General features: G+C 42.2%; 2 protein-coding genes across 2 annotated transcripts; one reads left to right on the forward strand and one right to left on the reverse strand.

The window, feature by feature from the left end:
• Nucleotides 1-20,782: 20,782 nt before the first annotated feature.
• Nucleotides 20,783-23,569, reverse strand: LOC116536802. The gene has a single exon (XM_032258685.1). The coding sequence runs from the start codon at nt 23,121-23,123 to the stop codon at nt 22,617-22,619; it is 507 nt and encodes a 168-aa protein (XP_032114576.1). The 5' UTR covers nt 23,124-23,569; the 3' UTR covers nt 20,783-22,616.
• On the forward strand, nt 23,235-26,770 carry USP27X (ubiquitin specific peptidase 27 X-linked). Its single transcript, XM_032258541.1, has 2 exons — nt 23,235-23,243; nt 23,561-26,770. The coding sequence occupies exons 1-2, from the start codon at nt 23,235-23,237 to the stop codon at nt 25,877-25,879; spliced, it is 2,328 nt and encodes a 775-aa protein (XP_032114432.1). The 3' UTR covers nt 25,880-26,770.
• The last annotated feature ends 453 nt before the right edge of the window (nt 26,771-27,223 follow it).

Here is a 27,223-nt window from a genome sequence, read left to right on the forward strand (position 1 = left end):
ATTCAGGCCCTAATATGTACGAGTTTTGCTTTCTTGGGCTCATCAACCTGAAAAGAAGAGCTTTTAGCTCAATTGCACCTTAAGACCTCACAACCTTAGGCAGTCCAACCTTTAGGCCTGATTCATTTTTTGACAAGATTGGAGATATGAGATATCTGTGAAGTCTGCTATTCACCAGGTGTTTCTGAGTTGAAAGTGCCTCCACCTTTCCCTAGCAGCAGAATATCTTAATTGGGTGGTTTCTAGTTGTGGGGACATTCTCCTTCATAGTTGGAATAGCCTCGACTTAACAAGAGTAGCTTGGAATTACCTCCAAGAAGAGCCAGTTCTGAGAAGTATTTGACAAAGTTTACCTAAAGTTATGCCCCAGTTAGGGGTAACCTGAAAGCAATTCTTAGGGATGCTGGTTGGGGCCATCACAGGAATCATTCTAGGCAAGTAGAAAACAAGACTTCTTCAATGTTTACTTCTCTCCACCATCTAATGTATGACAGCATTATGATTTCAGATACATTACAATGTCTATAGCCTCAGATTCTGTTATGGATTGAATTGTGTTCCCAGAAAGATATGTTGAACTCCTAATCTCCAGTACCTGTGAATGTGACTTTATTTGGAATAGGGTCTTTACAGTTAAGGTAAGATGAGGTCATGAGGTCTTATTCCAATAAGACTGGTCTCCTTATAAGAAGAGACATGGTGACAGACACATAGGGAGAATGCCATGTGACAACAGAAGCAGACTGAAGTGGCGTGTCTACAAGCCCAGGAATGCAAAGGACTGCCAGCAACACCAGAAGCTAAGAGAAAGGTATGGAACACATTCTCCTCTAGAGCCTTCAGAGACAGCATGGTCCTGCCAACACCGACTTTGGACTTCTAGCCTTCAGAAGTGAGAGAGAATAAATTTCTGCTGTTTAAGCCACCCAGTTTATGGTAATTTGTTACAACAGCTCTAGAAGGCTAACAGATTCTGTACTGACTGGTTAGTTATGACTAGGGTTTCCAGAACTGTAAAGGGAAAAGTTGGGACGTACTCATCAGAGAGCAGTGTGTGTGATACTGTGGTGTTCCTGGGGCTTCTCCAAGTTCTAACAACCAGGAACAAAGATGCAGAGAAGAGGATTCAGCTTAGGTCTCTGGTTGTGAGATCTTCACAGTTAAGAATCTCACTGCACACTTTGGCCAAGGCATCCAATGTTCTCAATTCTTATTTCTCCATTCACAATTATACTTTGGGCCCTGGAAATGAAAATAGTAATATTAATAGAAAGAGCTCTTGCTTGTTCTAGGTGATTTTACCTTAAGTCACCACTCACAACAATGCTAAAACAGGATCGTTATTATTACTGTGTTTATCTTTACAGATGAAGGAGCTGAAGCAAAGAGGTATTAAATAATCAGCCAGAGGTCCTCTAACTAGGAAATGACAGAAGTAGATTTGAATGCTGGCAACAATGGCTCCAGAGTCCGTGCACTTAACTGTTAGGTCAGACTGATCTTCCAACAGAAAACGTCGAAGAGATCCTGCCAAATAGAATTCACCAAGTACTGAATGCCCCATTAGTCCTACAATCTACTGACTGTCAGAAATAAATAGGCAGGCATTGTTACCATGGTGTCTGGACATCCTTGAAGTTAGATTGTTGTTCTGGAAGCCCAAAGGCCACAATTTCAACCTCCTAGATCTAATTCCATTTTGTAAGGGAGCTTATTTAGATTCTAGTCCCTGAAACCCCAGTCCAGCTTTTCCTGTGCAAAGGAGTCATCTTCAAAGTAAAATTTGTTTTCTTGTGCAGTTAGTAGTTCTCTCTCAAGATCACCTAGATGATAGAATAAATAAGTTAGACATAGACATCAATAGATATTGATATAGCTATTGCCCATGGAGAAATTGGAGGCTTCCCCAATAATCTATCCAATCAATTGTCATAGGGTGCTACTAGTGCCAAGGGTTTATAGACAAATTGAAACCTCAAATTGAAACAAATAATAGAGCATATTCCTTCACCAAGTTCCATTTGGTTTTCTAATCAATCAGACAGGAATGCTTCTGGATGAGTCTTGGCAATAGCTCTACTTCCAAGCCAACAATTTTTGGACTGTTGTCCTCATTTCTTCTCTGTCATCAACAGCAATGGGGTTTGTTTCTGTTAGAGTTTGAGGTAGTCATAATCCTCATACCAATTTGCGCTCAGGTTGTATGAATACATGACCCCTTTGATGGATTTTGTTATCTAGCTGACTCCTCCATCAAAATTATTTATGTTGTGGCAGCTTTTTCTTTCTCCACACCCTATTATGAAGACTGATAACTCTGTTAAGTTAGAAAAAGAAAAGAAGAAACCGTTGAGGTTCCTAAGATATATACACTTTAAGCCCAATTCAATCTTGGGTGCCGCTTGTGGAATTTTGGGTACTGCTGCCAATTTTCCTATCTCATAAACAATGACTACAGGTGAAGAAATGTTAATAAGTTAAATCTATACCCAGAATTCAATGGGAAAGTCCAGGTATTTGTTTCCTTCTGTATTCTTCCCATCAACGCTGTGTGGCCTTGGGAAACAGTTATGTGCTGGGGACTCTGTAATTCTGCTTTCTTTGAAATTTGTGAGGGTGAAATACTCAGAAATCGCTGGGTATTCTTGGCTCAGAACCAAAACAATTTCTTGCACGTCCCCTGGATGCAGAGACCTATATGTAAGATGCAATAACAGGCAGGCAAACTTTATTGCTCATCATGGGGCCTCAGGACATACCCACTCTCCCTGAAAGGTAGGGACACTGTTCTCTTTCTAGAAATGATAGGTCAGTTCATGTGGGAGTTTTGGTTTGGGCCCTGCCCTTGATCTGAAACTAGGTCCACACCTGAACCCACCAGATTGGTGTCCTTTTTCCAATGTATCCCTCTTTAGATAATCAGATAAAAATTGTTTTAACCCAACATTTTAAAAAGTCAGGTTCATTAAGACATAATTTACATGTAGTAAACTTCACCCTTTTTTGAAATATGGTTCTATGAGTTTTTACAAACATGTATAGTTGTGTACAACTGATTGTCCACCACAATTGAAATATATATTTCCATACCTCTAAAAGTTCCCTTGTGCCTGTTTATAGTTAATTCTTCCCTGCTCCCACCAGCTGCTGGTAAGCACTAATGTTTAGCACATAGTTTTGCCTTCTCCGGGATATAAATGGAATCATACAATATGTAGCTACCTGATTCTGGCTTCTTTTACTCATCATAATGCATTTGACATTCATCCATATTATTGTGTGTATTAATATCTCATTCCCCTTTATTGCTAAGTAGTATTTCATTGTGTGGACATACTAAAGGTAGTTTATCCTTTCACCTGTGAAGGGTGTTTGGGTTGTTTTTTGAGCTTCTATAAACATTCATATTCAGGTTTTTGGATGAATGTACATTTCCATTTCTCCTGGGTAAATTTGTAAGACTGGGATCACTGCGTCACATGATAAGCATAGTTTGATTTTATAAGAAACGTATCCTCTTATTCTTCCCCAGTCTCTGCCATTCCTCTCTGAAAAGGTAACTACTATTGAGGTAACTAGTTGGGGTTCATAATCCCCAAGCCTTTAGTTCACCATCAAAATTTGTTTTCTAGACAGTTTTAAAGAAAGTAGTTGCCGTTGATCATTTGGTTTAACTTTCTAGTTTTTTGGGTTGTAATAATCAGAAAGTTATATAGTGTTGCCATATTTAACATAATGGGCTAAGTGCCAAATTTTCAAGTGGGTTTTTTTTTTGAGTGGCTATTGCCATTCCTGGGATTGGGAAGCCTAGGGGTTCCATCCCAACTGGAGGACCCTTGTGAAGACTAGCAAAATTCTTCCCAGCAATTCTCATGAAGATCTCTCTTAGAATTCACCATTGCCTTCTGATTGATCCCATCTTCGGATGCTCCCTACATGTTCTCTGACCTACTTCTACATATCCCCAAATCAACTCTCTACGCAAAGGCCACTACAATTTTCTCTTATCTCTAGTGGTATGTTGCCCCATATCTTATCTTACTTCCATCAGCCACTTGGAAGACTTTTCAGTTCTTAGGACATGTTCCCTTGCCTGAAAACTTTCTTGGACTCAACTAGACTTCAAAGTTTCCTTTGACAAATGTTCATCCCACTTCAGTGTGGGTGGATGGGTGAGCAGAGCAGCTTTTTGGGGCTGTCTCCAGGCTACTCTGTCCCCCCTCCCTTTTGCATGTTGTTTGCCTTGAAAACCGTCTTCCTTATTTGATTCACTTAACAATTTCATGTGCAGACATACCTTCTTAGTGGAGCTCAGCTGTGGGTGGGTGCACCACAATAACAAAATTTTGTCCCTTGCCTTGGCACTCCCTAAATACCTCATCACTTTCAGATACATTCTTTCCATTTAATTCTTAGAGTAAGATACTCTGCCCTACATCTTAGGGAAGATTCCCTATTGAATCATCAAGACTATCTTTCTGGCTCGCCACAATTTTCCCTCCATATATTAGAACTGTTGTCCTTTGACCTCTAGAATGGAAACTGACTGGCCTGCCACTTTCATCTGTTCACAAAAAATAGGTCAGTATTGTCCCACACTTTGTTCAGTTTGTTCATGCTCCCTCTGTACACCTCAACGAGAGGGAAAGCTTTGTCACGAATTCTGGTAATGTGATCCCTTTCTCTGTTTTTAATCTTCCTGTTTTCCTGCCTCTCCACTAGGAATAACTGGGTCCAAACCAAAACCTAAAGAATCTTCTGCCCCAAATTCCTGCAGGATGGTGAATTCCCCTCTATGTCACATGTCTTGGCAGTAGTTTTTCTGACACATTTAGGGCTCCCCAAACTGGCACCCACAGTGTGAAGACGTTGGAGGTCTTTCCAATTCTGGTAGAAGTGGGAGGGAGGTTTACCTGATCTATTTGTGGACTCAGAGCTTGGCTAATTCTAATCCGTGCTGCAGTTGCTCAATATATATACATATATATATATATTTATATATATATTATGTGTTAATTATATATATCGATAATAATAGTTATAATTGGAATAATATTAATAAGCAGCAGCCAGGGTGAATTTTTAACTGGGTAAATGCTTCTTGGCCTGAGATACAGTGATGATATTCTTGAACAGGTTGGGGCTGCTCTTGATTTGAGGGGCAGAGATGAAATTTGGCCAGAAGCTGTCTTAGGCTGTGAGGGGCCCAGGTGACTGCAATGGTCTAATTGTACTGAGAGAATCTTTGTTTGGTTAGTGCTGCCTCTTCTGGGAAGAGTAGATAAGCAGATCCCTGGGCAATGTCAACAAATACTGACCTGAGAACACAACCTTCTCCAGCCCTGTAACCTGTTTCTTTGCCTGTATTGCCTATCTCAGCAAATGTCACCACCATGCACCGTTGCCCATGAAGAAATCTTAGATTCAATCTATAGTGGCAGGGGGAGGGAGGTCTATCTGATCTAATCCTATTTTCCTGCCCATCCACTAGGAACAACTGGGTCTAAACCAGAACCCAAATAATCTTTTGCCACAAATTCCCCCAGGATGGTGAATTCCCCTCTATGTCATACTTCTTGGTAGTCTCCTCTCCCAGTCTCTACACCGCATCAATCTTAGTTCTAACTAAACATCAGTTCTTCCCATAAATGACCACAACCACTGCTTGGGGTCTTGCCATCAGTAGCCCTCATCAGGATGATCTGGACAGCCTCCACCTCTTCCATGCCTGCAAGCAAAATGATGTGCCTCAAGGGCACAGTTCTTCTAGTTTTCCTATTGTCACCCAATGTCTGCTAACTCCTTGTCATGGTATGCAAGACCCTTTATGATCTGGATCCAGTTTATGGCTTTAGATTCCTAGTCTGTCATTTTCTTCCCTTGGCAATATTGACCTACCTGCAATTTCTTAAAATATACCCAAGAAGGTCTCTTATGGCCAGGGATTTTCACTAACTTTTCCCTCTCCCAAAATCCTTACTTGTCTGCTTTACAAACTCTTACATTTTCTTCTCATCCCATGTCAAATGCTACTTCATCTACGGAGCTTCTGATAACCCAGGCTGACCTATGCCATCTTTCTTCACCTGTTTTGCCATATGTTGTATATGTGACCTCTTGTATAACAATTGTGTTCAGTATTACTGCCTGTTTATTTTTCCCTGGACCACCATTACAGTGAACAAGTAGGTCTTTAAACTGGGCACTTGAAAAATAAAGGAAGCTCAAGTGTTGTGTGTACGGAAAATATAAATGATAGAAATTGTCCCAATCCCTCTCTCAAGCATATCTCCTCATTCCTGGCTACTGGTAAGAAATTTTCCCTCCATTTTGGTCATCCACATGAGTTTAAAGTCACCAGGATTGATGACAAAAATGGAAAAGGATTGGAAGACAGTGAGCCAGGTGTCAAAGTCCTCAATAATGAGTGAGTCTGTTGTTGCCTGCAATAAGGGGAGCCAGTGAACATTATATCAGTGTGTGTGAGCCTCAAGTAAGCTAAGTCTTTTCACCTCTTGGCAGAATCCAGAAATGAGGACAGAGTTAGTGAGGGCCAGCTGGGCTTGGTAGGGCATGCTTGTAGTCCTAGCTACTTGGGAGGCTGAAGTGAGAGGATCGCTTGAGTGCAAGACTATAGCTGCAGTAAGCTGTGATCATGCCACTGCACTCCAGACAGGAGCAAGATACTATTTCTAAAAAATGTTTTTGAAGGTAGTGAGGCCTAGGTCCCACCCCCTGCTTTTGTATTTTTATATAATTGACTCAGAAGTACTCTCCCAGTCATATTTATTGTTCACATAGCCATTATTGCAATGGGTATATTATTTAATATGAGTCTCTAATCACTTATAATCCACTTATTCAATTAATCGAAGTCACTTTAAATGTGAGACAATTCCTAAAACTACTACTTCCGGTATGAGTACTACCACTACTACTATCAAAAGGACTTTATAAATATCAGTTTTGGTGTTATCAGAGAAATATGAGGGTGTTGCTAAATTCGAATTGGATGAACCACCTTTTGGTGTAATTGATTCTAATATTAGTGATACACATTTTCAAGAATTCAAGTAACATTAAACACTCAGTGAAACTTAGATTTTTACATTGTATTGATATATAGTTTATATTTATTCCAAATAAATATTTGATCATGTGCATTTCAATGAATTCTTGGATGAAATGCCTATGAGAACATCTCCCTTATAAGCAAAGGTGAAAATTATGCTCACTTTAATTTTATATAAGTAGTAGAAGCAGGAAGTTGTGACTTACAATTCTTCATTGTCCTCTAAAAAGAATAAGTCCTGATGCTGGAGGACCTTTTCTTCTGAGTGCAAATAAAATAAAAGCCTCAGAATGGTGGCCTTTCCCAGACTTGAAGTAGTATTAAGTATGAGGTAAGTGTCCAATCTGAAGACAGAAGATAAAACAGAGCTCAGTTTATCTGTACCAAAAAATTGGGAGACATTGAAAACCCTGCTAGTATGTGTGTGTGTGTGTGTGTGTGTGTGTGTGTGCGTGTGTGTGTGTGTGTGTGTGTGGTTGTTGTTGTTTTACACAGAATGTAAGAAATTCCCAAATCTAGTTTCAACTTTAGGGTCAGGAAATGGCAGAGGGCTGACCAGGATAGGAAACATGGTGGTTATATTTAATTTATACAAATCACTCTTGTGTGAATAAAGGTGTGTGTTCACATGAAAAGATCGTATTCACCAGTTAGGCTGGGGTGGAGGGGATTTAACTATGATCTAGCTGGAGGCCTGTAGTCTGAAGGAGAACAGAAGAGATCCTGTGTCTCCTTATTTTGGAGATACACCTACTGAGAGCCCATAGGGTACTTGGGGCTACTTCCTGCCATGTTTTGAATGTATCCCCTCCAAAATTCATGTTGAAACTTAGCCCCCACTGTGGTGGTATTAAGAGATGGGATCTTTGGGGAAGTGACGAAGGCAGAGAAAGCCCTCATGAATGGATTAATGCTTTATAGAAGGGCTGGAGAGAACTAGCCTAGGTCCTATTTGCCATTCTGCCTTCCACCATGTCAAGATGCAGCAAGAGGACCCTCACCATATATCAAACCTATTGGCACCTTGATCTTGGACTTCCCAGCCTCCAGAACTTCAAGAAATAAGTTTATATTACTTATAAATCACCCAATCTTAGGTGTTTTGGCAGCACAAATGAACTGACACTCCAACAGCTGTGGTCCTGGATGAAGACTTGGGCTTCCTATAGTCTATTGATATTGCCTAGGGGAACAGCAAAGGACATGGTGTCACATACACCTGAGGGCTGGGAGCAGTCATATTGGAACCTCTGGAGATAGTTGTAACCTCTGCATTCAGGAGGAGAAAAAAAACCCTTGACATTCCAGTTCAAAATGATGTGGTAGACAACTACTGCTGAGAATTCAATTCCCTCCTATTTTTATTTGGTATTTCTTTTTCAAGTGATTATAGTTGTTTTGTTTTGTGTAATCTTCACTCAGTTTCCCCCAATGGTCACATCTTGTATAACAGAAAATGGGCATTGGAACAATGTTGTGTGTATAGCTCTACATCATCTTATCACATGTAGATCCTCATAAGCATCGCCACAAGCAAGATATAGAACTGTTCTATCACCACAAAGTCCTTCCTCCTGTTGCCCCTTTGTAGTCATACTCACTTCTGTCCCACCCACCATCCCTATCCCCTGGTGACCAGTAATCTGTTTCACATCTCTGTAATTTTGTCACTTCAGGAATGTCATGTAAATTGAATTATACAGTTTGTGATCTTTTGCAAATGGCTTTTGTCTCACTCAACATAATGCCCTTGAGATCTATCCAAATTATTCTGTGTATAGTTTGTCCTTTTATTGGTGAATAGTATTCCATAGTATGGATGTATCACATTATGTTTAACCATTCATCTATTAAAGAACATCTTGGTTGTTTCCAGGTGGTTTTTTTTTTTTGAGACAGGTTTTGTCACCCAGCCTGGAGTCTAGGTGTCTAGGTGCAGTGATGTGATCATAGCTTACTGCAGCCTTGAACTCCTGGGCCCAAGCAGTCCTCCTAATTCAGCCTCCCTTGTAGCTGAGGCTACAGGCCCATGCCACCACACCTGGCTAATTTTGTTTCCAGTTTTTGATATTAATATGTTAGGGTTTAAGTCTGACATTGTATTTATTTATTTGTGTTTGATGTATTTGTTCTTTGTTCTATTCTTTTTCCTCCCTTCATGTGAGTTATTCGAACTTTTCTTTTTTAGAATTGAATTTCTATTTATCTATAATGTTTTAAAGTGTATCTCTAGGGCCGGGCGCGGTGGCTCAAGCCTGTAATCCCAGCACTTTGGGAGGCCGAGGCGGGAGGATCACGAGGTCAAGAGATCGAGACCATCCTGGTCAACATGGTGAAACCCCGTCTCTACTAAAAATACAAAAAATCAGCTGGGCATGGTGGCACGTGCCTGTAATCCCAGCTACTCAGGAGGCTGAGGCAGGAGAATTGCCTGAACCCAGGAGGCGGAGGTTGCGGTGAGCCGAGATTGCGCCATTGCACTCCAGCCTGGGTAACAAGAGTGAAACTCCGTCTCAAAAAAAAAAAAAAAAATAAATAAAGTGTATTTCTTTGTATCACTTTTCTTATTGGTTGCTCTAGGTATTACATTATACTGTATATATAGACCTTATCACATTCTACTGGTGTTCACAATTTACCACTTTGGGTGAAGTGTAGAACCTTACCTCTCTTTACTCGACTTCCTTTATAATTTAATTGTCTTAAATCATTCCTCTGCATACACTGAGAACCACATCAGATAGTGTTATAATTTTTGTTTTAAGTATCAAACATAATTTAGAAAACTCAAGAGGAAAAAGACAAATCTATTTACCCATATTTTTTGTTTTTTGTTTTGTTTTGTTTTGAGACAGGGTCTTCCTCTGTTGCCCACACTGGAGTGCAGTGGTATGATCTCAGCTCACTGTAATGTCTGCCACCCAGGCTCAAGTGGTTCTCCTGCTTCAGCATCCTATGTAGCTGGGGGTACAGGTGCGTGCCACCACACAGGGCTAATTTTTGTATGTTTAGTAGAGATGGGATTTTATCATGTTGGCCAGGCTGGTCTTGAACTCCTGACCTCAGGTGATCTGCCCGCCTCGGCCTCCCAAAGTGCTGGGATTACAGGTGTGAACCACCGTGACTGGTCCAGCCATTATTTTAGGGCAGATTTGCTGGTGCCAAATTCTCTCAGTTTTCTACATCTGAGAATGTCTTGATTTCCCCTTCATTCCTGAGGGTATTTTTGCTAGATATGGAATTCTGGATTGACAGTTCTTTCCTTCAGCACTTGAAAAATGTTGTGCTACTTACTTCTTGCCTCCATGGTTTTTAGTGAGAAATACTCTGTGATCTAAATTGTTTTTCCCCTCTAGACAAGGTGGTGTTTCTCTCTTACTGCCTTCAAGATTTAGGTTTCAGAAGTTTGACTATGATGTGTCCAGGCACGGATTTCTTTGTGTTTATCCTATTTGAGGCTTATTTAACTTGTTGAATCTGTAGGTTTATGCCTTGAGAAATTTTCAGCCATTATTTCTTTGAATACTTTTTCAGCCTCATCTTTTTTCTCCTCTCTTTTTTTAACTTCGATGACACAAATGTTTGATCTTTTATTATAGTCCCATATGTTCTTGAGGTCTGTTTATTATTTTTTTCTTGACTGTTTTCTCTCTGTAATTCACACTGGGTAATTTCTATTTTTCTGTCTTCAAGTTCACAGATTCTTTCCTCTGTCCCTTTTATTCTGCTATTGAATCTATCTATTAAGTTTTAAAATTTGTTGTCATGTTTTTCAGTTTTAAAAAATCCAGCTGGGTGCAGTGGCTCACTCCTATAATCCCAGCACTTTGGGAGGCCGACGTGGTCAGATCACTTGAGGTCAGGAGTTCAAGACCAGCCTGGCCATCTCTACTAAAAATACAAATAAAATAAAATAAAATAGCTGGGCGTGGTGGCAGGTGCCTGTAATCCCAGCTACTTGGGAGGCTGAGGCAGGAGAATCACTTGGACTTGGGAGGCAGAGGTTGCAATGAGCTGAGATTGCACCACTGCATTTCAGCCTGGGAGAGAGAGTGAGGCCCCATCTCAAACAAAGAAATGAACACCCCCCCAAAACAATCCATTTAATTCTTTTTATATCTTCTATTTATTTGCTGAGACTTTATACTTTTTCATTTGTCTTTATTATGTGTGTAATTTATTGTTGAAGAATCTTTATGAACATGTGTGTCATCTTGTTGTTGGTGTCTCTTGATTGTCTTTTCTCATTTGAGATTTTCCTGGCTCTTGATATGAATGATTTTCAGCTGAAACCTGGGTATTTGTAGTGTTATGTTATGAGACTCCAGATCTTCTGTTTTATCAGGCTCCTTCTGACACTGGTCTGACAGGGAAAGGGGAGTACCACTTCATTACTGCCAGGTGGAGTGGAAGTCCAGGTTCTCCATTCAGCCTCCTTTGATACTGGGAGGAGGATCTCCTCATTACTCCTTGGCAAGGTGGGAGTTCATGTTCCCCACCAAGCGTCTGCTGATAGCACCCAGGTCAAGAGGGACGAGGATGCCTTGTTATGGTTCCTTATGTCCTCGACTGACACCAAGGTGGTAATGGTGGAGGGTGTGCTTGTACTGCTGTCTGGTTGTGAAAGTGCTGATTTTCCACTAGGCCTCCTCTGATACCACCCCAGTGGGTAAAAAAGGAGTGACCCCCTCCTTATTTCCAGGTGGCCATGGAAGTCCAGGCTTCCCATGTAGTCTCCACTGACACTGTGTCAGAGGGGGCTTGTTATCACCCAGAGCAAATTAGTTTTGTGATGGGGGGGTTTGAGCACTTCGTTACAGCCTGGCAAGGGTGGAAGTCCAAGTTTCCCATTTGGCCTCTGTTGGCATGAGTGGTACTGCAATTTTTTCTGTGGTGTTTGGTTGGAGAAGAGTGGTGATTATTACCTAAAACTCTTCTGTCATGAAAAGTTGCCCCTTTACTGTTTCTTTGCTTAGAGAGAGCAGGAGGTTTTTTTAAGGTGTTTTTTTTTTTTTTGGTCTATGCTCATTGATGTTTCCAGGTTATCAGCTTCTCCAGCACCCAGTCCAGGATACATGAGGGAAAAACGCCCCGGGAACTCACTCTTGTGTCATTCCTGTGTCATTCTGAGGTCTATAGCTCTCTGCCTTATACTATCTACTTTTCAGAGTCTTCTTTTTTTTTTTTTTTTTTTTTTGGGACGGAGTTTCGCTTTTGTTACTCAGGCTGGAGTGCAATGGCATGATCTCGGCTCACCACAACCTCCGCCTCCTGGGTTCAGGCAATTCTCTTGCCTCAGCCTCCTGAGTAGCTGGGATTACAGGCACACGCCACCATGCCCAGCTAATTTTTTGTATTTTTTTTTTTTAGTAGAGACGGGGTTTCACCATGTTGACCAGGATGGTCTCGATCTCTTGACCTCGTGATCCACCCGTCTCGGCCTCCCAAAGTGCTGGGATTACAGGCCTGAGCCACTGCGCCCGGCCCAGAGTCTTCTTATCGTATTTGTGTTCTATACAATATCCAGGGTCTATAATTGTAATTAGCATGTAGAATAGGGAAAATACACCTACTATATCTTTCTGGAAACAGAAATTCCATTGCTCTGTTTTGAAAAATCATTTTATTATGGAAAGTTTTAAATATACATAAAAAGTAGAGAGAGAAGTAAAATGAACGCTGTTTACTCAGCTTCAACAATTTTCAACATTTTGCAAATCTTCTTTCATTTATCCTCCCCACCCCAAGATTTGTTGGAGTCTTTTAAGTGCAAATCCTAGATATTATATAATTTCACTCAATGTGAGTATGCATCATTAACAGAAAAATGTTTTACATACCTACAATACCATTATCACAATTTTCTATTTAATAATATTTCCTAAATATAGTTAAAAACCAATTCATATTCAAATCTCCCTGATATACACTGGGGTCAGTTGGGGGGAAACAGGGGAGGGATGGTGGGTGGTGGGGAGCTGGGGAGAGATAGCAAGGGGAGAAATGCCAGATGTAGGTGATGGGGAGGAAGGCAGCAAATCACACTGCCACGTGTGTACCTATGCAAAAATATTGCATGTTCTTCACATGTACCCCAAAACCTAAAATGCAATAAAATAAATAAATGGGGGGGGGAAAGAAGTTTTTTTAAAGTTGATTTAAAAAATAGGATCCAAACCAAATGTAACATTGTGCTTGGTTGTTAATCAAGTCATTTTTCCTATAAAATATCCCACATTCTGGATTTGGCTGATTATTTCCCAGTGTTAACATCAAACTTGTTCTGTCTCCTATATTCACCATAAACTGGGAATGAGAGAGCTAGACATTTGATTAGATTTAGGTTCAATTTATATTTTTGGCATTATCAACACATCACAGGTGATGCTGCATGCTTCCTATTATATCATACCAGGAAGCACATAATATGTAGCTCTTCCACTCAGTGATGCTAAAATTGATTGATAGGTTCAGGTGGTATCAACCTGATCCCTCCATTGTAAAGCTCCCAACAATTATTTTACCTAATCTTTTTTATTCATTCACGATCATTGCCCTAGATTAGTGCTTCTCAAATTTTGTCCCCCAGGAGATATTTGACAACATCTGGAGACATTTTTGATTGTCATGACTGGTTGGCGAGGGTGGCAGAGGGGGAGTGCTATTAGCATTTAGTGGATAGGTGCCAGAGATGCTGCTAAAAATCCTTCAGTGCATAGGACAGCCCCCAGATAATTATCTAGCTGCTAATGTCAATAGTGCCAGGGTTAAGCAACCTTGGCATGGATCTATTATTTCATTAGGGATTGCAAAGAGGGATATACTAATTCTACAGTTTCTCCTGCATTTGCTATTTGGAATTGTTGCATACAGAAGAACATCTTTAACTATTTGGTTATCCTGAAATACAGTTCATACTGGAAAGGTGACATAAAGTTTTGATTTTTCTCTTTATTAAATATTTACAATAATGATTTGTTGCTCTAGTATCACTCAGGGGTAACCAGTGTTTTTAAATGTCATTATGAACTCATGTATTTTATGCATTTGATGCTTCATGAACTGCAGGTACTTTTAAATGATTTAATTTTCCCAATATAGGCAAGTGAGAACCCCTTCATCATGGTTCCTGTGCTCTTTTGACATAACTCCATTAGTCTTTGATATCTCATTTTCTTTCTAGCAAACCAAGATATTCCAGATTCATTTTGTATTTTTCCTGTTACAGACCTGAAAACAATAATTTCTCTAAGAAGGATTGGCTCCTTTTGGTAGGAAATAATATTTAGAGACTATTCTGCTATGTCTTTCCAGTGGACAGAACTAGGAAATATGTACTTTTTAGAAGAGAAAAATACATTATAAGTTCATGTGGATATTTGTATTCTAAAAGACTACAGATTTTTTAAAATTTTATAGCTGCATGCTTTTACTTTATACTTTTACTTTATACTTCTAAACTTTAAACAATTTTCGGAAACATGTTTACATATCAGTCTTAAACATCATATGGTAAAAATAAAGTAAAATACTTTATGTTATATATAAATGTTATGTATAAATAAAGTAACAGACTTTATGTTAAAAACCTTGATTCCTGACAACATTATTATAATACTTATTTGCTTTATCCTACAACATACATTTAACAGTTTTAAAATAACAATACTGGTAATACTACTAGCAAAAGACTACTGAACATGGTTCCTTTTTTCTTTAGGGTATATCCCATGGGAGATGTATAGTCAAAACATTGTTTCTAGTGTTACTTGAAATAATCATTTTCTCTGTGTGGTTATACTACCAATTTGCTACACAGTTAGGGTTATTTGCTTTTAGGGATTTTTTTTTTCTTTTTAATTGACAGGATTCTAAAGTCAAAGCTGTAAAACAAGGGACTTTAGAAACATCTCATTTTCTTGTCTGTTCCCTCCACGCTATTTCCTCCCTCCCCCGTAAGTAACAATTTAAATTACTTTACATTCCATTGTACCATTTAAGATGCAAGTAAATGTTTCTGTAAATATTTGTATTTCCCCAACTTTCTTATACTAAGGGTAGCACACTATATACAGTGATCTGTACTTGGTTTGTCCACTTAACAATATATTCCAGTGGTTAATACTAATTTCACTATATAGAAATCTGTCTCATTCCATAGTACTTCATTTCATGGCTCCACTACAATTTATTCAACTACTCCCTTAGTGGTGGACATTTTTTTTCCTCCAGTCTTTTGTTATTATACATAGTAATAACAATGTGTGACCTCGTGCAATGAATGACCTTGTGCATATGTCATTTTTGTATCTTTGGGTTAGATTCCTAGAAGTGGGATTACTGAGTCAAATAGTGAATACACATGTAATTGTGCTAGACATTGCTGAATTTCCTTCTATTGAGGTTATATAATTTTATTTGTATTGCTTTTTGTGGTTTGAAAAGGATTAATATTTGGAGAAAGAATTAAAAGTGTGAATGAGATTTTTATCTGCCAATTTGGGTGTAATATACCTTTCCCCACTCTTCAAACTTGAAAGAGGCATTTAGGACAAGCACAAGAAGTCAGATTCCACACTTTGCTGAGTAAAATTGCAGAATGTGTTCTTTGTTGTGCTTCTGTCTAATCTCAGGCCCAGGGCCATGCTATATCCCACAGGGCTAACCTCCAGTACTGGACACAGATTTAGGGATTCCAGGGTTTTCCTAAAAGGCAGGGGCAAGATAGATAGGCAGTTTGCCAGGTATTGTGCCAGCATGCAGGAGGCTGATACAGAGCCCATGTAATGCAGATAGGTAGAGAATCAACAGTATAAGTCAAATGGGGCATCATTCTGAAAGGGGACAGTCAGAGGTACTGAAGACTGAGGGATGCTAAGAAACAGACCAGCTGCGGGCACTATGTGGTGAAAACTGGGGAAATAGCTGGTCAGGGTATGATGCAGTATAATCTACATCATTGCTGTCATCCCTTACAACCATGACTTTGCTCTCTCTTTAAGCCTTTTCTTTCTTTCAGCCAGAGAAGGGCCTGGGCCATTGGAATCACATGGGTGCAGGCTACCTAGGGCTAGATGTGTGCTTAAAAGAAGCCTTTGGTTCCTCCATTCCCTGCCCCTTCCATACCACTAGGCTTTCTTCTTCCTTCTGTAGGGCTGGAATCTCCTGGAAGCCTGTGGTTGATCCTAATGACCCCATTCCTCATTTCTCTGATTGCTGATATGGCTATAGGAGTACAGGATGCAAGGCATTTCCTGCAGCAATGGTAGCAGGGGTTGCTGAGCTGACTCCCTTAGTCATCATGAATGGGCCAGCAGCATGGCTATGCCTGAGCAGATGGGCATGGTCCAAATGGATGAGAGGAGCCTACCTGTTTAGCGCTTAGAGCTGGTGCTAAGTGGCTTTGCTCTTTTCCTTTTCTTTACCCAGCTGAAGACTTACAGGCCACTAGTGAGACATCAGGGGCCTGGAAAAAGTAGGCATCAGACATCTCATTGTTGAAATTAGGTATATTCTGAATGGGAAGAGGCATAGAAGCAAAAAGTAAGTGTAAGCAAATTGAATGTGATTAATGTTTTTGTGCCTCAGTTTCCTTATCTGTATAATGAGAATAATATTAGTACCTACCCCATCAGGGTGTTATAAAACACTTATAAAACACTGCCTGGCATATCATAAGCAATTAATAAATGTTAACTACTATTATTATTTGATTATAATTATTGTATGTAAACCATAAATCCCGTGTCATTTCCTTGCTTAAAACCTCTCAAATGATTCTCATTGCAATTAAGACAATATTCAAATTCTATATAATTGTTTACAAAGCTCCAGGTAATCTGGTCCCTGCCTGCACCTCTATCCTCATCCTTGACTTATGCCACTCTCCTCACTCTTGGTCACTAAGCTTACGTCCTTCTGGCCTTATTTTCATTTTTTGAAATCATCAAGCCCCCCCACCTTTTTTTTTTTTTTTTGGTCTCAGGCCCTTTTCCCTTTCTGTATACTTTTATAATCAGAAAAAAAAACTTTTACAAAAATAAGACACTAAAATTCAGGATCCATAAATAAAAGTTTCAGAAACATGTTTACATATTAATCTTAAACATCATATGGTAAAAATAAAGTAAAATACAACAGCCAGGGATAAATGGGGAAAAATATGTATGTACACTAGACTCTGACACACAATGGGCTAGTAGGTAAGAGCCCAAACTCTTGGGTGTCTCTCAATCTCTCTGTGCCTCAGTTTCTTTACATGTAAAATGGGGCTGATAACAGCACCTACTTCTTAAATTGTGGTGAGGGTTAAGTAATTTAATAGAACAGTTCTTGGCATAATTCAAGTACCATACAGGCGTTACTTATGATGATGATTAATAAGAAGCCACAAGAAAAATAGGCAAAGGATGTCACTAGGCAGCTTGCAAAAAAGGCAATACAAAATGATCAATAAACATGAAAATATGGTTGATTTCATGCATGATGGAAAACATTCATCTGTTCATTTCACAAATATTTAACTATGCATTAAGCAACAATGAGGCATTGGGAATAGAATAGTAAACATTTTACTCTTGTGGAGTTTATATTAATTATGTGTGTGTATAATATTTAATACATCATGTGGTGATGATTTTTTTTATTGCATTTTAGGTTTTGGGGTACATGTGAAGAATATGAAAGATTGTTGCATAGGTACACACATGGCAGTGTGATTTGCTGCCTTCCTCCCCTTCACCTATATCTGGCATTTCTCCCCATGCTATCTCTCCCCACCTCCCCACCCCACCCACCCCTCCCCCATTTACCCCCAACAGACCCCAGTGTGTAGTGCTCCCCTCCCTGTGTCCATGTGTTCTCATTGTTCAACACCCGCCTATGAGTGAGAACATGCAGTGTTTGATTTTCTGCTCTTGTGTCAGTTTGCTGAGAATGATGGTTTCCAGGTTCATCCATGTCCCTACAAAGGGCATGAACTCATCATTTTTGATGGCTGCATAATATTCCATGATGTATATGTACCACATTTTCCCTGTCCAGTCTATCATCGATGGGCATTTGGGTTAACATATCATGTGGTGATGGTGTCTAAGAAAAGAGCTTTCCAAAAAAAAAAAGAAAGAAAGAAAAGCAAAAAACAATAAGGGCATAGGCCTGGAAGCAGAAGGCAGCTTAGCTTACTCAAGGAACATCAATAAATCGAGTTTGTTTGAGGCAATGCTAAGTTGATTAAAAGTGAGGTCTAAGAGTCTAAGTCCAGATTTAGTAGGGCCTTAAAGGCCTGGAAAAGAACTGGAAACTCCACCAGGAGTGAAATAGGAAGCCTGCTATCACCTAGGAATATTGTATTCAGCTACATACAACCAGGATCCAAATAACAAAGACTTAAAAAGGATGACATTTTGAGCATTACACTGATCTTAGGACACCATTGCCTGTGAGACACTCCAGTATATATGTGCCACCAAGAAAGAAAAAAACATGTTGTCAAATACAATCATAAATGTCATTTAAAGATTTCAGGGATGTTGAACATGCAGAGATGTACCTCTTAGAGTTGACAAAATATGATATATATTTTTCTCATGTAAAAATAGGTCCAGAGGTGATCAGCTTTTTGGTCTTTCCATCATGATTAGTTGCAAAATGGCTATCAGCTATAGCCTTTAAGTTCTCATTTCCAGAAAGAAGAAAGAGAAACCAGGAAGGGGGAAAATCCCTTTTAGCCTTCTATTGTAATTTAAGGATCACTTTTTAAAGTCTACCCCAAAAAACTCATTGGAAATTTTTACTGGCATTGCATTGGTTGTGTAGATCAATTAGGAGAGAACTTTTATATATTACAGTATAATTATTTCATTTAAAAGAAATACAGTTGGCCCTCCCTATCCATGGCTTCCATGGGAAGGGGATTCAACCAACCACAGATCAAAAATATTCAGGAAGACAATGGATGGCTGCATCTGTACCAAACAGGGACAGATGTTTTTTCTTGACACTATTCCCTAAACCAGGGGTCTCCAACCCTGGAGCCGCCTGTTAGGAACGGGGCCGCACAGCAGGAGGCGAGACTTATGGCCTGAGCTCCGCCTCTTGTCAGATTAACAGCGGCAGTAGATTCTCATAGGAGTGCGAATCCTATTGTGAACTGCGCATGCGAGAGATCTAAGTTGCGCACGCCTTATGAGAATCTAATGCCTGGAGATCTGAGGTGGAACCGTTTCATCCGGAAACCATCACCCCCGTCCCCAGAGCCCCTCTCTCCCCTCCCCATCCCCTGTAAAATATTTTGTCTTCCCACAAAGCTGGTCCCTGGTGATGCCAAAAATGTTGGGGATTGCTGCCCTAAACAATAGAGTATGACAACTATTTATATAACATCTACATTTTATCAGGTATTATACAAAAAGTAACCTAGAGATGATTCATAGTGCCCTAGAGATGATTCAAAGTATATGAGGGGCTGTATGTAGGTTATATGCAAATACTACTCAACAATTTACATCAGGGACCTGAATATCTACGGATTTTGGTATCCACGGGGGGTCCTGGCACCAATCTCCCACGGATACTGAGGGACAACTGCATGTATAAAACTTGCTTGCATTTGCATAGACAATTTCTTAAAGGATAAATGTGAAACTGCTAACAAGTAGTTATCTCAGGGGAATAAAAATGGGTGTGATTGGCGGGGGAGGGGGAAGAGCTTTAACTTTATATGTTATGCCTTCTATACCTTTTTATTAAAAAAACACAAATATTGTATATATTACTTTTATAATAATAAATATGAACCAACAACTTTTAGAGTGGAATGTGCATCACTCTGGAGTATAGGAGTTTTAAGGGGATCAATTTCTACATCCTCAAATTTCCTGTGCTGTCTTTTAAAATCGATCTGCCAGAGAAAACACTTGCAGTGTAGGAATCAAGGTGGTACTCTTTGTCTAAATCCCCTTTCACAATGGTCCCTTTTGCACTTTACAAAAGAAAAAGCATATCTTTTACCTATCCTGAATCTTACCTGGGAGCACTGCCCTGCCATGTAAAATTCTTGGGGCACTAGAGAGGCAATTCCAAACGATGCTGATGATAGTAAACAAACAACTTGCTCTAACAAATGAATGGGAATCAAATCCTTTTGCAACTCAGTCTCCAATTGTTTGCTTCCAATAGAATTAAAGAAAAACCCAATGAAGTTATCAGCTGATAAATAATGAGAAATAATTTTGAAGATAAATCATTGCGTAATTTCCCCCATATATATCTCCAAAGGAATTCAAAGACTAGCATGCATTACTAAAACAAAATGTCCATTCCTATTCACTTATTCATATAAATGAGGTTTCTGTGTGCTAACATTTAACCAAACAAAAAATAGGAAGAGAGTTAATGCTGAAGCCTATTTTATCCTAGCAAAAAGCAATGTTTATCCATGGATACACCCATTAATTTTTTTTTTTAAAAAGCCCTATCTATCTCCGATGAACTTTTGTTTTACGTTTAATAATTGCCTAACAAAATTGGTAATATATTCACAATGTTTTGATCCATTTTATTCTAATACTAGTTGTCATGATAACTCAAACAAGAGCAAAATTTTAAACAACACTTAGAGCCTTATAATCAGAAGAACATTTAAAGAGCATTTAAATATAAAAATATATACACATTTTTGCTGCAGAGAAATAGGATATATCAAAAACATTTCAAGTGCAAAAATAGACAATTATTGAGACAAAATTCTGTTGGAAAAATAGAATTGAATTAAGAACTGAGAAAAGGAAAAATGTACAACTTCCAACTATCAAAAAAGAGCTCAGTTATAAATTTTTAAAACACATGATGGTGGCTCTCAAATCACTAAGGTATTTAGGTTTCACCAGATTCATGTGAACATAGTGACATAACAGTTTTATTTTTGAATATTAACATTTGTCACAAATTACATTATTTATAGCCAATTGACATTTATGATGCAAAATGTCAGACAACCCAAAAATGTGTGAAGGAGCACACGTTTTTCTAAATATTTTCAGCGAGTATTTTATATAAACCAATAGTTTTATATAAACATACAAAAAATATATGAGGAATTGTCATTTACTGTTTTGCCACCTTGTGGTCAGAGTTGGATTTATCACCGAGGTTCGAAGAGGAGCTGTCTCTCCTAAGGATAGCCTCTACGGTCTGCATTCTGTCAGATCTTTTTGTGAGGCAGAAATGGTAACATTTACCCGGGGTTGGGTCCAGATCCACATAAGCACAAAGAATCTAAAGATTTTGGTGACACCTCCACACGTAATTCAAAACAAAGGCATCATGTAATCAGGAAACGAATGTAAGGAAGTACAACAAAGTTCTGATTTTTCCCATGAGGACTACTTTAAAAAAAATCAAATGTCAAACTGTTTCTAGTATTTTTTTGTTTTTGATTTTTTGTTTTGGTGCCTCTTCTCTGCTAGTGACATGGACTTTCCTTAGTGTGTCTTCTGCAGAAGCCATCCCTGATTTCAGTAGCCTGGGGTAAGTTGGAGTGCTGTGTCCACAGCTCTTAGTACATCTGGCCCTTGGTCAGTGCAGAATAAACATTTGTTGAGTGAATGGTGACAGAGCCCTCCATTTTCAGAACACGCTGGCCTGGGCAGAGTCCAGGTGGACCTATGGGCTTCTGCAGGAAGTTCATCACTAAGTCAACAAGTTACCATGGCTAATCTTCAATGGTAGACAGTCCCAGGTACACAGAGGTTTTTAGAACTTTTTGTTGTCAATCTGGAGGTGGGATGAGAGTATCCTCCACCCCCTCTTCCATGACCTTGGTTGTTTTTAGCAGCAGCAGCAGCAGCAGCAGCAGGAGGAGGAGGATTTCTTCAGTGAGTGTGCTAGTTGCAGTTCCTCTGGTTGCAGGCCACAAAGGGCAGGCATTTATTGAAAGGATTCTAGGGTGCTTCAAGGAATTGAAACAAGAGCTGACTCAGGAAGGGCAGGGCCCAGGGCGACCCTCTGCTGTATGGGAACCAGGCATCATCCTTTCAAGGGCTCCTGATTCCTGAGGACCAACTTCTGCTGCTAATCCTAGGAGGCCTCCCGGTCCCCTTCCTGGAAGAAGGGGCTAGGTGGAGGTTTGGTGTCCAGTGTCGAGCAAGGAGAATGTTGCTATAAGGTGTAGTCAGGCAGCACGGCTGCACAAGCCAGACAGCGTGCACTAGGCCATGGCCAGCCACCACCAGGACTCGGGGACTGGATTCTTCCTAGAATACTCTCTCTCTTCCTATCTATGTCCTGATGCCTGCCATGGGCTGCACTCTCTGGGACTAGCAGCTACAGCCTGACACCCCCAAGCCATGCCCAAGATCTGAGTCACTTGCTCTAGGCACACTCCTCGTGGGCTTTGGGGTGCTGATGCCCAGTGCAAGCAGCCCCTTGGCACAGGAGTTCCCAGAGGTCACTCAGCCCCATGCCCGACCCCCTATCCCTGCTGGCAGCTCCACAAGCTTCCTTCCACTTCCACCTGCTGCCCACCCAGTGATGCTGCCAGGACCTAAGGGTCTTGGGATTGTGTCCTGTAGTTTAGGCCCCCTCTCAGCTGTAGGGGAGGTGCCAGCTGTAGGGATGGCCTTGTCGTGTGTTGTCCCTCCAGCTGGACTTGGAGAGAAAAGCTGGATTGTGCCCCCGGGCTGCTTAGCATCCACTGGGCCAGGAGGCCGGCTGTCAAGCCATCAACCCACCCATGGCCTTGGGAGCCCAGGAGGAAGCAAGGATCAGGCCCAGACTCTGCAGAGCGCTGATAAGATGGGCCAGGGAAGTGCCTCTCCGCGACCAGCGGTATTGGGAGCCCGGACCCTCCGGAGCTGGGGTCCAGGCCTCCCCAGAACTGCAGCTGGAGCTTCATCCTTTTCGGGAAGGGCAAGACCTGGGGTGGGAGGGGAGACTGGGACTGGGGTGGGAGGGGAGACTGGGACCGGGCTGGAGGCAGGCTCGGCTGCCGAAATGATGGGCTGTCACGGCTTCTGCCTGCGCTCCTCAGGACCCCCCTCAGAGGGGACATTTCACGGCCTCAGAAACATTTCTGGACTTGGCATTTGCTCGGCGCCTGGCCCCGCGGTGGCTGGGGGAAGCTTGCATAGACCGGGGAAAGACGAGGAGAGGGGAGGAGACGATGAAGGGGGTCAGAGCAGCGATTGGAGCCGAGAGCTGGAAGCTCCTTAAAGAGACTGCGCGGTCCCCGCCCCCCTTCCCGCCAGTCTCAATGAATTAGAGCTGTGTTTCCCAAACTTGCCTGATCATAAGCAGCCTCTGGGGCCCTAGTTAGAGATACAGGTTCCGGAGTACCTTCCTTCGACATTCTGATTCAGTAGGCCTGCGGGTGGAGCCGAGGAATCTGTAATTTTAACACGCTCCCCACGTGATTCTCGTGAACAAGCAAGTTTGGGAAATATTGAATTAAAGGAAACGGGGCCTGGCTGCAGAAGCGGCCTCCACTAGGGGGCTTCGGCGGGAGGATTCCCGGGGGCGTCGCCTGCTTCCGCCGCCGCCTCCTTCAGTGAAAGTCCCTTTTGGGTCCAGCTGCCACAGCCACCGCGCTCCCTCAGGCCGGGCGGGGGACACCCCAGGTCTGCGTGGCCCCCGCGCCGCCACGCCCAGTGGCCGCCCGAGCCCTGCGAGCAGGGGGAGGAGCCGCCGCCAGAGGAGGCGGAGGAGGTAGAGGAGGCGGAGACGGCGGAGTCGGCGGAGAAGGCGGAGAGGAAGGTGGAGGCGGAGGCGAAGGTGGAGGGGAAGGCGGAGGCGGCGGGGAAGGTGGACGCCGCGGAGAAGGTGGAGACGGCGGGGAAGGTGGAGACGGCGGGGAAGGTGGAGACGGCGGAGGGTCCGGGCCGCCGGGCAGAGCTCAAGCTGGAGCCCGAACCCGAGCCGATCCGGGAGGCGGAGCAGGAGCCGAAGCAGGAGCTGGAGGATGAGAACCCAGCGCGGAGCGGCGGTGGTGGCAGCAGCGACGAGGTTCCTCCCCCCACCCTTCCCTCCGACCCACCGCGGCCCCCCGATCCCTCTCCGCGTCGCAGTCGTGCCCCGCGCCGCCGACCCCGGCCCCGGCCCCAGACCCGGCTCCGTACCCCGCCGCAGCCTAGGCCCCGGCCCCCGCCCCGGCCCCGGCCCCGGCGCGGCCCTGGGGGCGGATGCCTGGATGTGGATTTTGCCGTGGGGCCACCAGGCTGTTCCCACGTGAACAGCTTTAAGGTGGGAGAGAACTGGAGGCAGGAACTGCGGGTTATCTACCAGTGCTTCGTGTGGTGTGGAACCCCAGAGACCAGGAAAAGCAAGGCAAAGTCGTGTATCTGCCATGTGTGTGGCACCCATTTGAACAGACTCCACTCTTGCCTTTCCTGTGTCTTCTTTGGCTGCTTCACGGAGAAACACATTCACGAGCACGCCGAGACAAAACAACACAACTTAGCCGTAGACCTGTATTACGGAGGTATATACTGCTTTATGTGTAAGGACTATGTATATGACAAAGACATTGAGCAAATTGCCAAAGAAGAGCAAGGAGAAGCTTTGAAATTACAAGCCTCCACCTCAACAGAGGTTTCTCACCAGCAATGTTCAGTGCCAGGCCTCGGTGAGAAATTCCCAACCTGGGAAACAACCAAACCAGAATTAGAACTGCTAGGGCACAACCCGAGGAGAAGAAGAATCACCTCCAGCTTTACGATCGGTTTGAGAGGACTCATCAATCTTGGCAACACATGCTTTATGAACTGCATTGTCCAGGCCCTCACCCACACGCCGATACTGAGAGATTTCTTCCTCTCTGACAGGCACCGATGTGAGATGCCGAGTCCCGAGTTGTGTCTGGTCTGTGAGATGTCATCGCTGTTTCGCGAGTTGTATTCTGGAAACCCGTCTCCTCATGTGCCCTATAAGTTACTGCACCTGGTATGGATACATGCCCGCCATTTAGCAGGGTACAGGCAACAGGATGCCCATGAGTTCCTCATTGCGGCATTAGATGTCCTGCACAGGCACTGCAAAGGCGATGATGTCGGAAAGGCGGCCAGCAATCCCAACCACTGTAACTGCATTATAGACCAAATCTTCACAGGTGGCCTGCAGTCTGATGTCACCTGTCAAGCCTGCCATGGCGTCTCCACCACGATAGACCCATGCTGGGACATTAGTTTGGACTTGCCTGGCTCTTGCACCTCCTTCTGGCCCATGAGCCCCGGGAGGGAGAGCAGTGTGAACGGGGAAAGCCACATACCAGGAATCACCACCCTCACGGACTGCTTGCGGAGGTTTACAAGGCCAGAGCACTTAGGAAGCAGTGCCAAAATCAAATGTGGTAGTTGCCAAAGCTACCAGGAATCTACCAAACAGCTCACGATGAATAAATTACCTGTCGTTGCCTGTTTTCATTTCAAACGGTTTGAACATTCAGCCAAACAGAGGCGCAAGATCACTACATACATTTCCTTTCCTCTGGAGCTGGATATGACACCATTTATGGCCTCAAGTAAAGAGAGCAGAATGAATGGACAATTGCAGCTGCCAACCAATAGTGGAAACAACGAAAATAAGTATTCCTTGTTTGCTGTGGTTAATCACCAAGGAACCTTGGAGAGTGGCCACTATACCAGCTTCATCCGGCACCACAAGGACCAGTGGTTCAAGTGTGATGATGCCGTCATCACTAAGGCCAGTATTAAGGACGTACTGGACAGTGAAGGGTATTTACTGTTCTATCACAAACAGGTGCTGGAACATGAGTCAGAAAAAGTGAAAGAAATGAACACGCAAGCCTACTGAAGTGACACACAGACCTACCTGCAATGAAAGATGACGACACCAACACTACAACTGGCATCGAGATCTAAAGGACCTACTTGACCATGGCCCATGGGCCTGACAGAGTAAGAATTGAACAGTACCCAGTGTCCAAAAGGTCCTGATTTGAAGAGAAATGGAAGGGGAGGGAGAAGAGGCTCTAGTCTAAGCAGTTGATGAAAGGGAAATTAAATGGTAGAAATGCTCTGGGTGAGGAAGGCAGGAGCAGGAAAATGCTGACACTGGTACATATCCTATATTCCTCCAAAAGGTTGTGTGGGAAAGTGTGGGGGGGAGGGGGGTGGCGTGGGGGGGGTGTGCCCTTGTAACCGTAAAACATCTTTCTCCATGGGTGTTTCAGCTTCAATTGACCAATCACATAACAGTTATATGTTTGGGGGGGAAAAGAAAAGTTTCTAAAAAATGTAGCCCATTACATATATGGGTATGAAAGCAGAAAAGTGGAGGAGGCAGGGATATCATTGACAAACACCTTTGCCAGTTTCTTTGTATTCGTGATTTTTTGTGCTATTAAATGCAGTATTAAAACAAGAAAAGCCCACCTGGGCTTGTGAAAAGGAGAGGAAATAAGGGGGCTTGTATAAGGGGAGCAGTTGCTCCAAAAGTAGAGAAGACAAGAAATGCTGTAAGATAAGCAACCAACGCAGACAGGCCTCAGCTAAGAGTATACTGTGTGTGTTTAAAAAAAAAAAAAGCTGTATGATATACTTGAGCAAATCAATGAACCTCTTTGCGATTGTTTTATCATCTGTAAAATGCAGATAATTCCTACCTTAAAGAGTAATTGTTAAATATTAAATGATATAAAAATGTGTCAAAGTATAAAGTAAAAGGCTTGTAACTTTGTAGGGATTCAGTAAACGTTTGTTGGATCCAAACCTGAAACTTTTTTGGACCAGGCCCAGAATGCATCAGAGGTGGGGGTCACTCCCACCTGAGACCCCTGAACAGAAGGGACACACATCATGTCACATGCAGTCACACACTCTTCACAACTCCCTCCCCAATGCTGTCTATTTAGAGCACCAAGCCAATGAACTCCACTTTTGTCCCTTGAGTACAGGGCATCACAGTGGGTGCCACCTGGGATTGGGGGTGGGAAGACCCACAACTGTCCCATAAAGTCATTATTCTGTCCTTTTGGAGGACAGTCATACTGCTTTCATGATTCAGATCCCAGTGATGGGACTCTCATGGCCAGTAGGCTGCCAGGCTTGTACATGAGGGAATTTGGTGGTCTTCGTCTTCTAAAAACATTATGGGTTCAGTTGCTATGTTTACTCACAGGCACAGATCAGTAGACTG

Source organism: Sapajus apella, unplaced genomic scaffold (assembly GCF_009761245.1).
Source record: "Sapajus apella isolate SASKATOON/1434 unplaced genomic scaffold, GSC_monkey_1.0 scaffold103, whole genome shotgun sequence".
Lineage (NCBI taxonomy): Eukaryota > Metazoa > Chordata > Mammalia > Primates > Cebidae > Sapajus > Sapajus apella.

Coding starts and splice junctions, on each gene's coding strand:
- LOC116536802 (XM_032258685.1), bottom strand. CDS start 23,123: ATGTCCCCTCTGAGGGGGGTCCTGAGGAGCGCAGGCAGAAGCCGTGAC.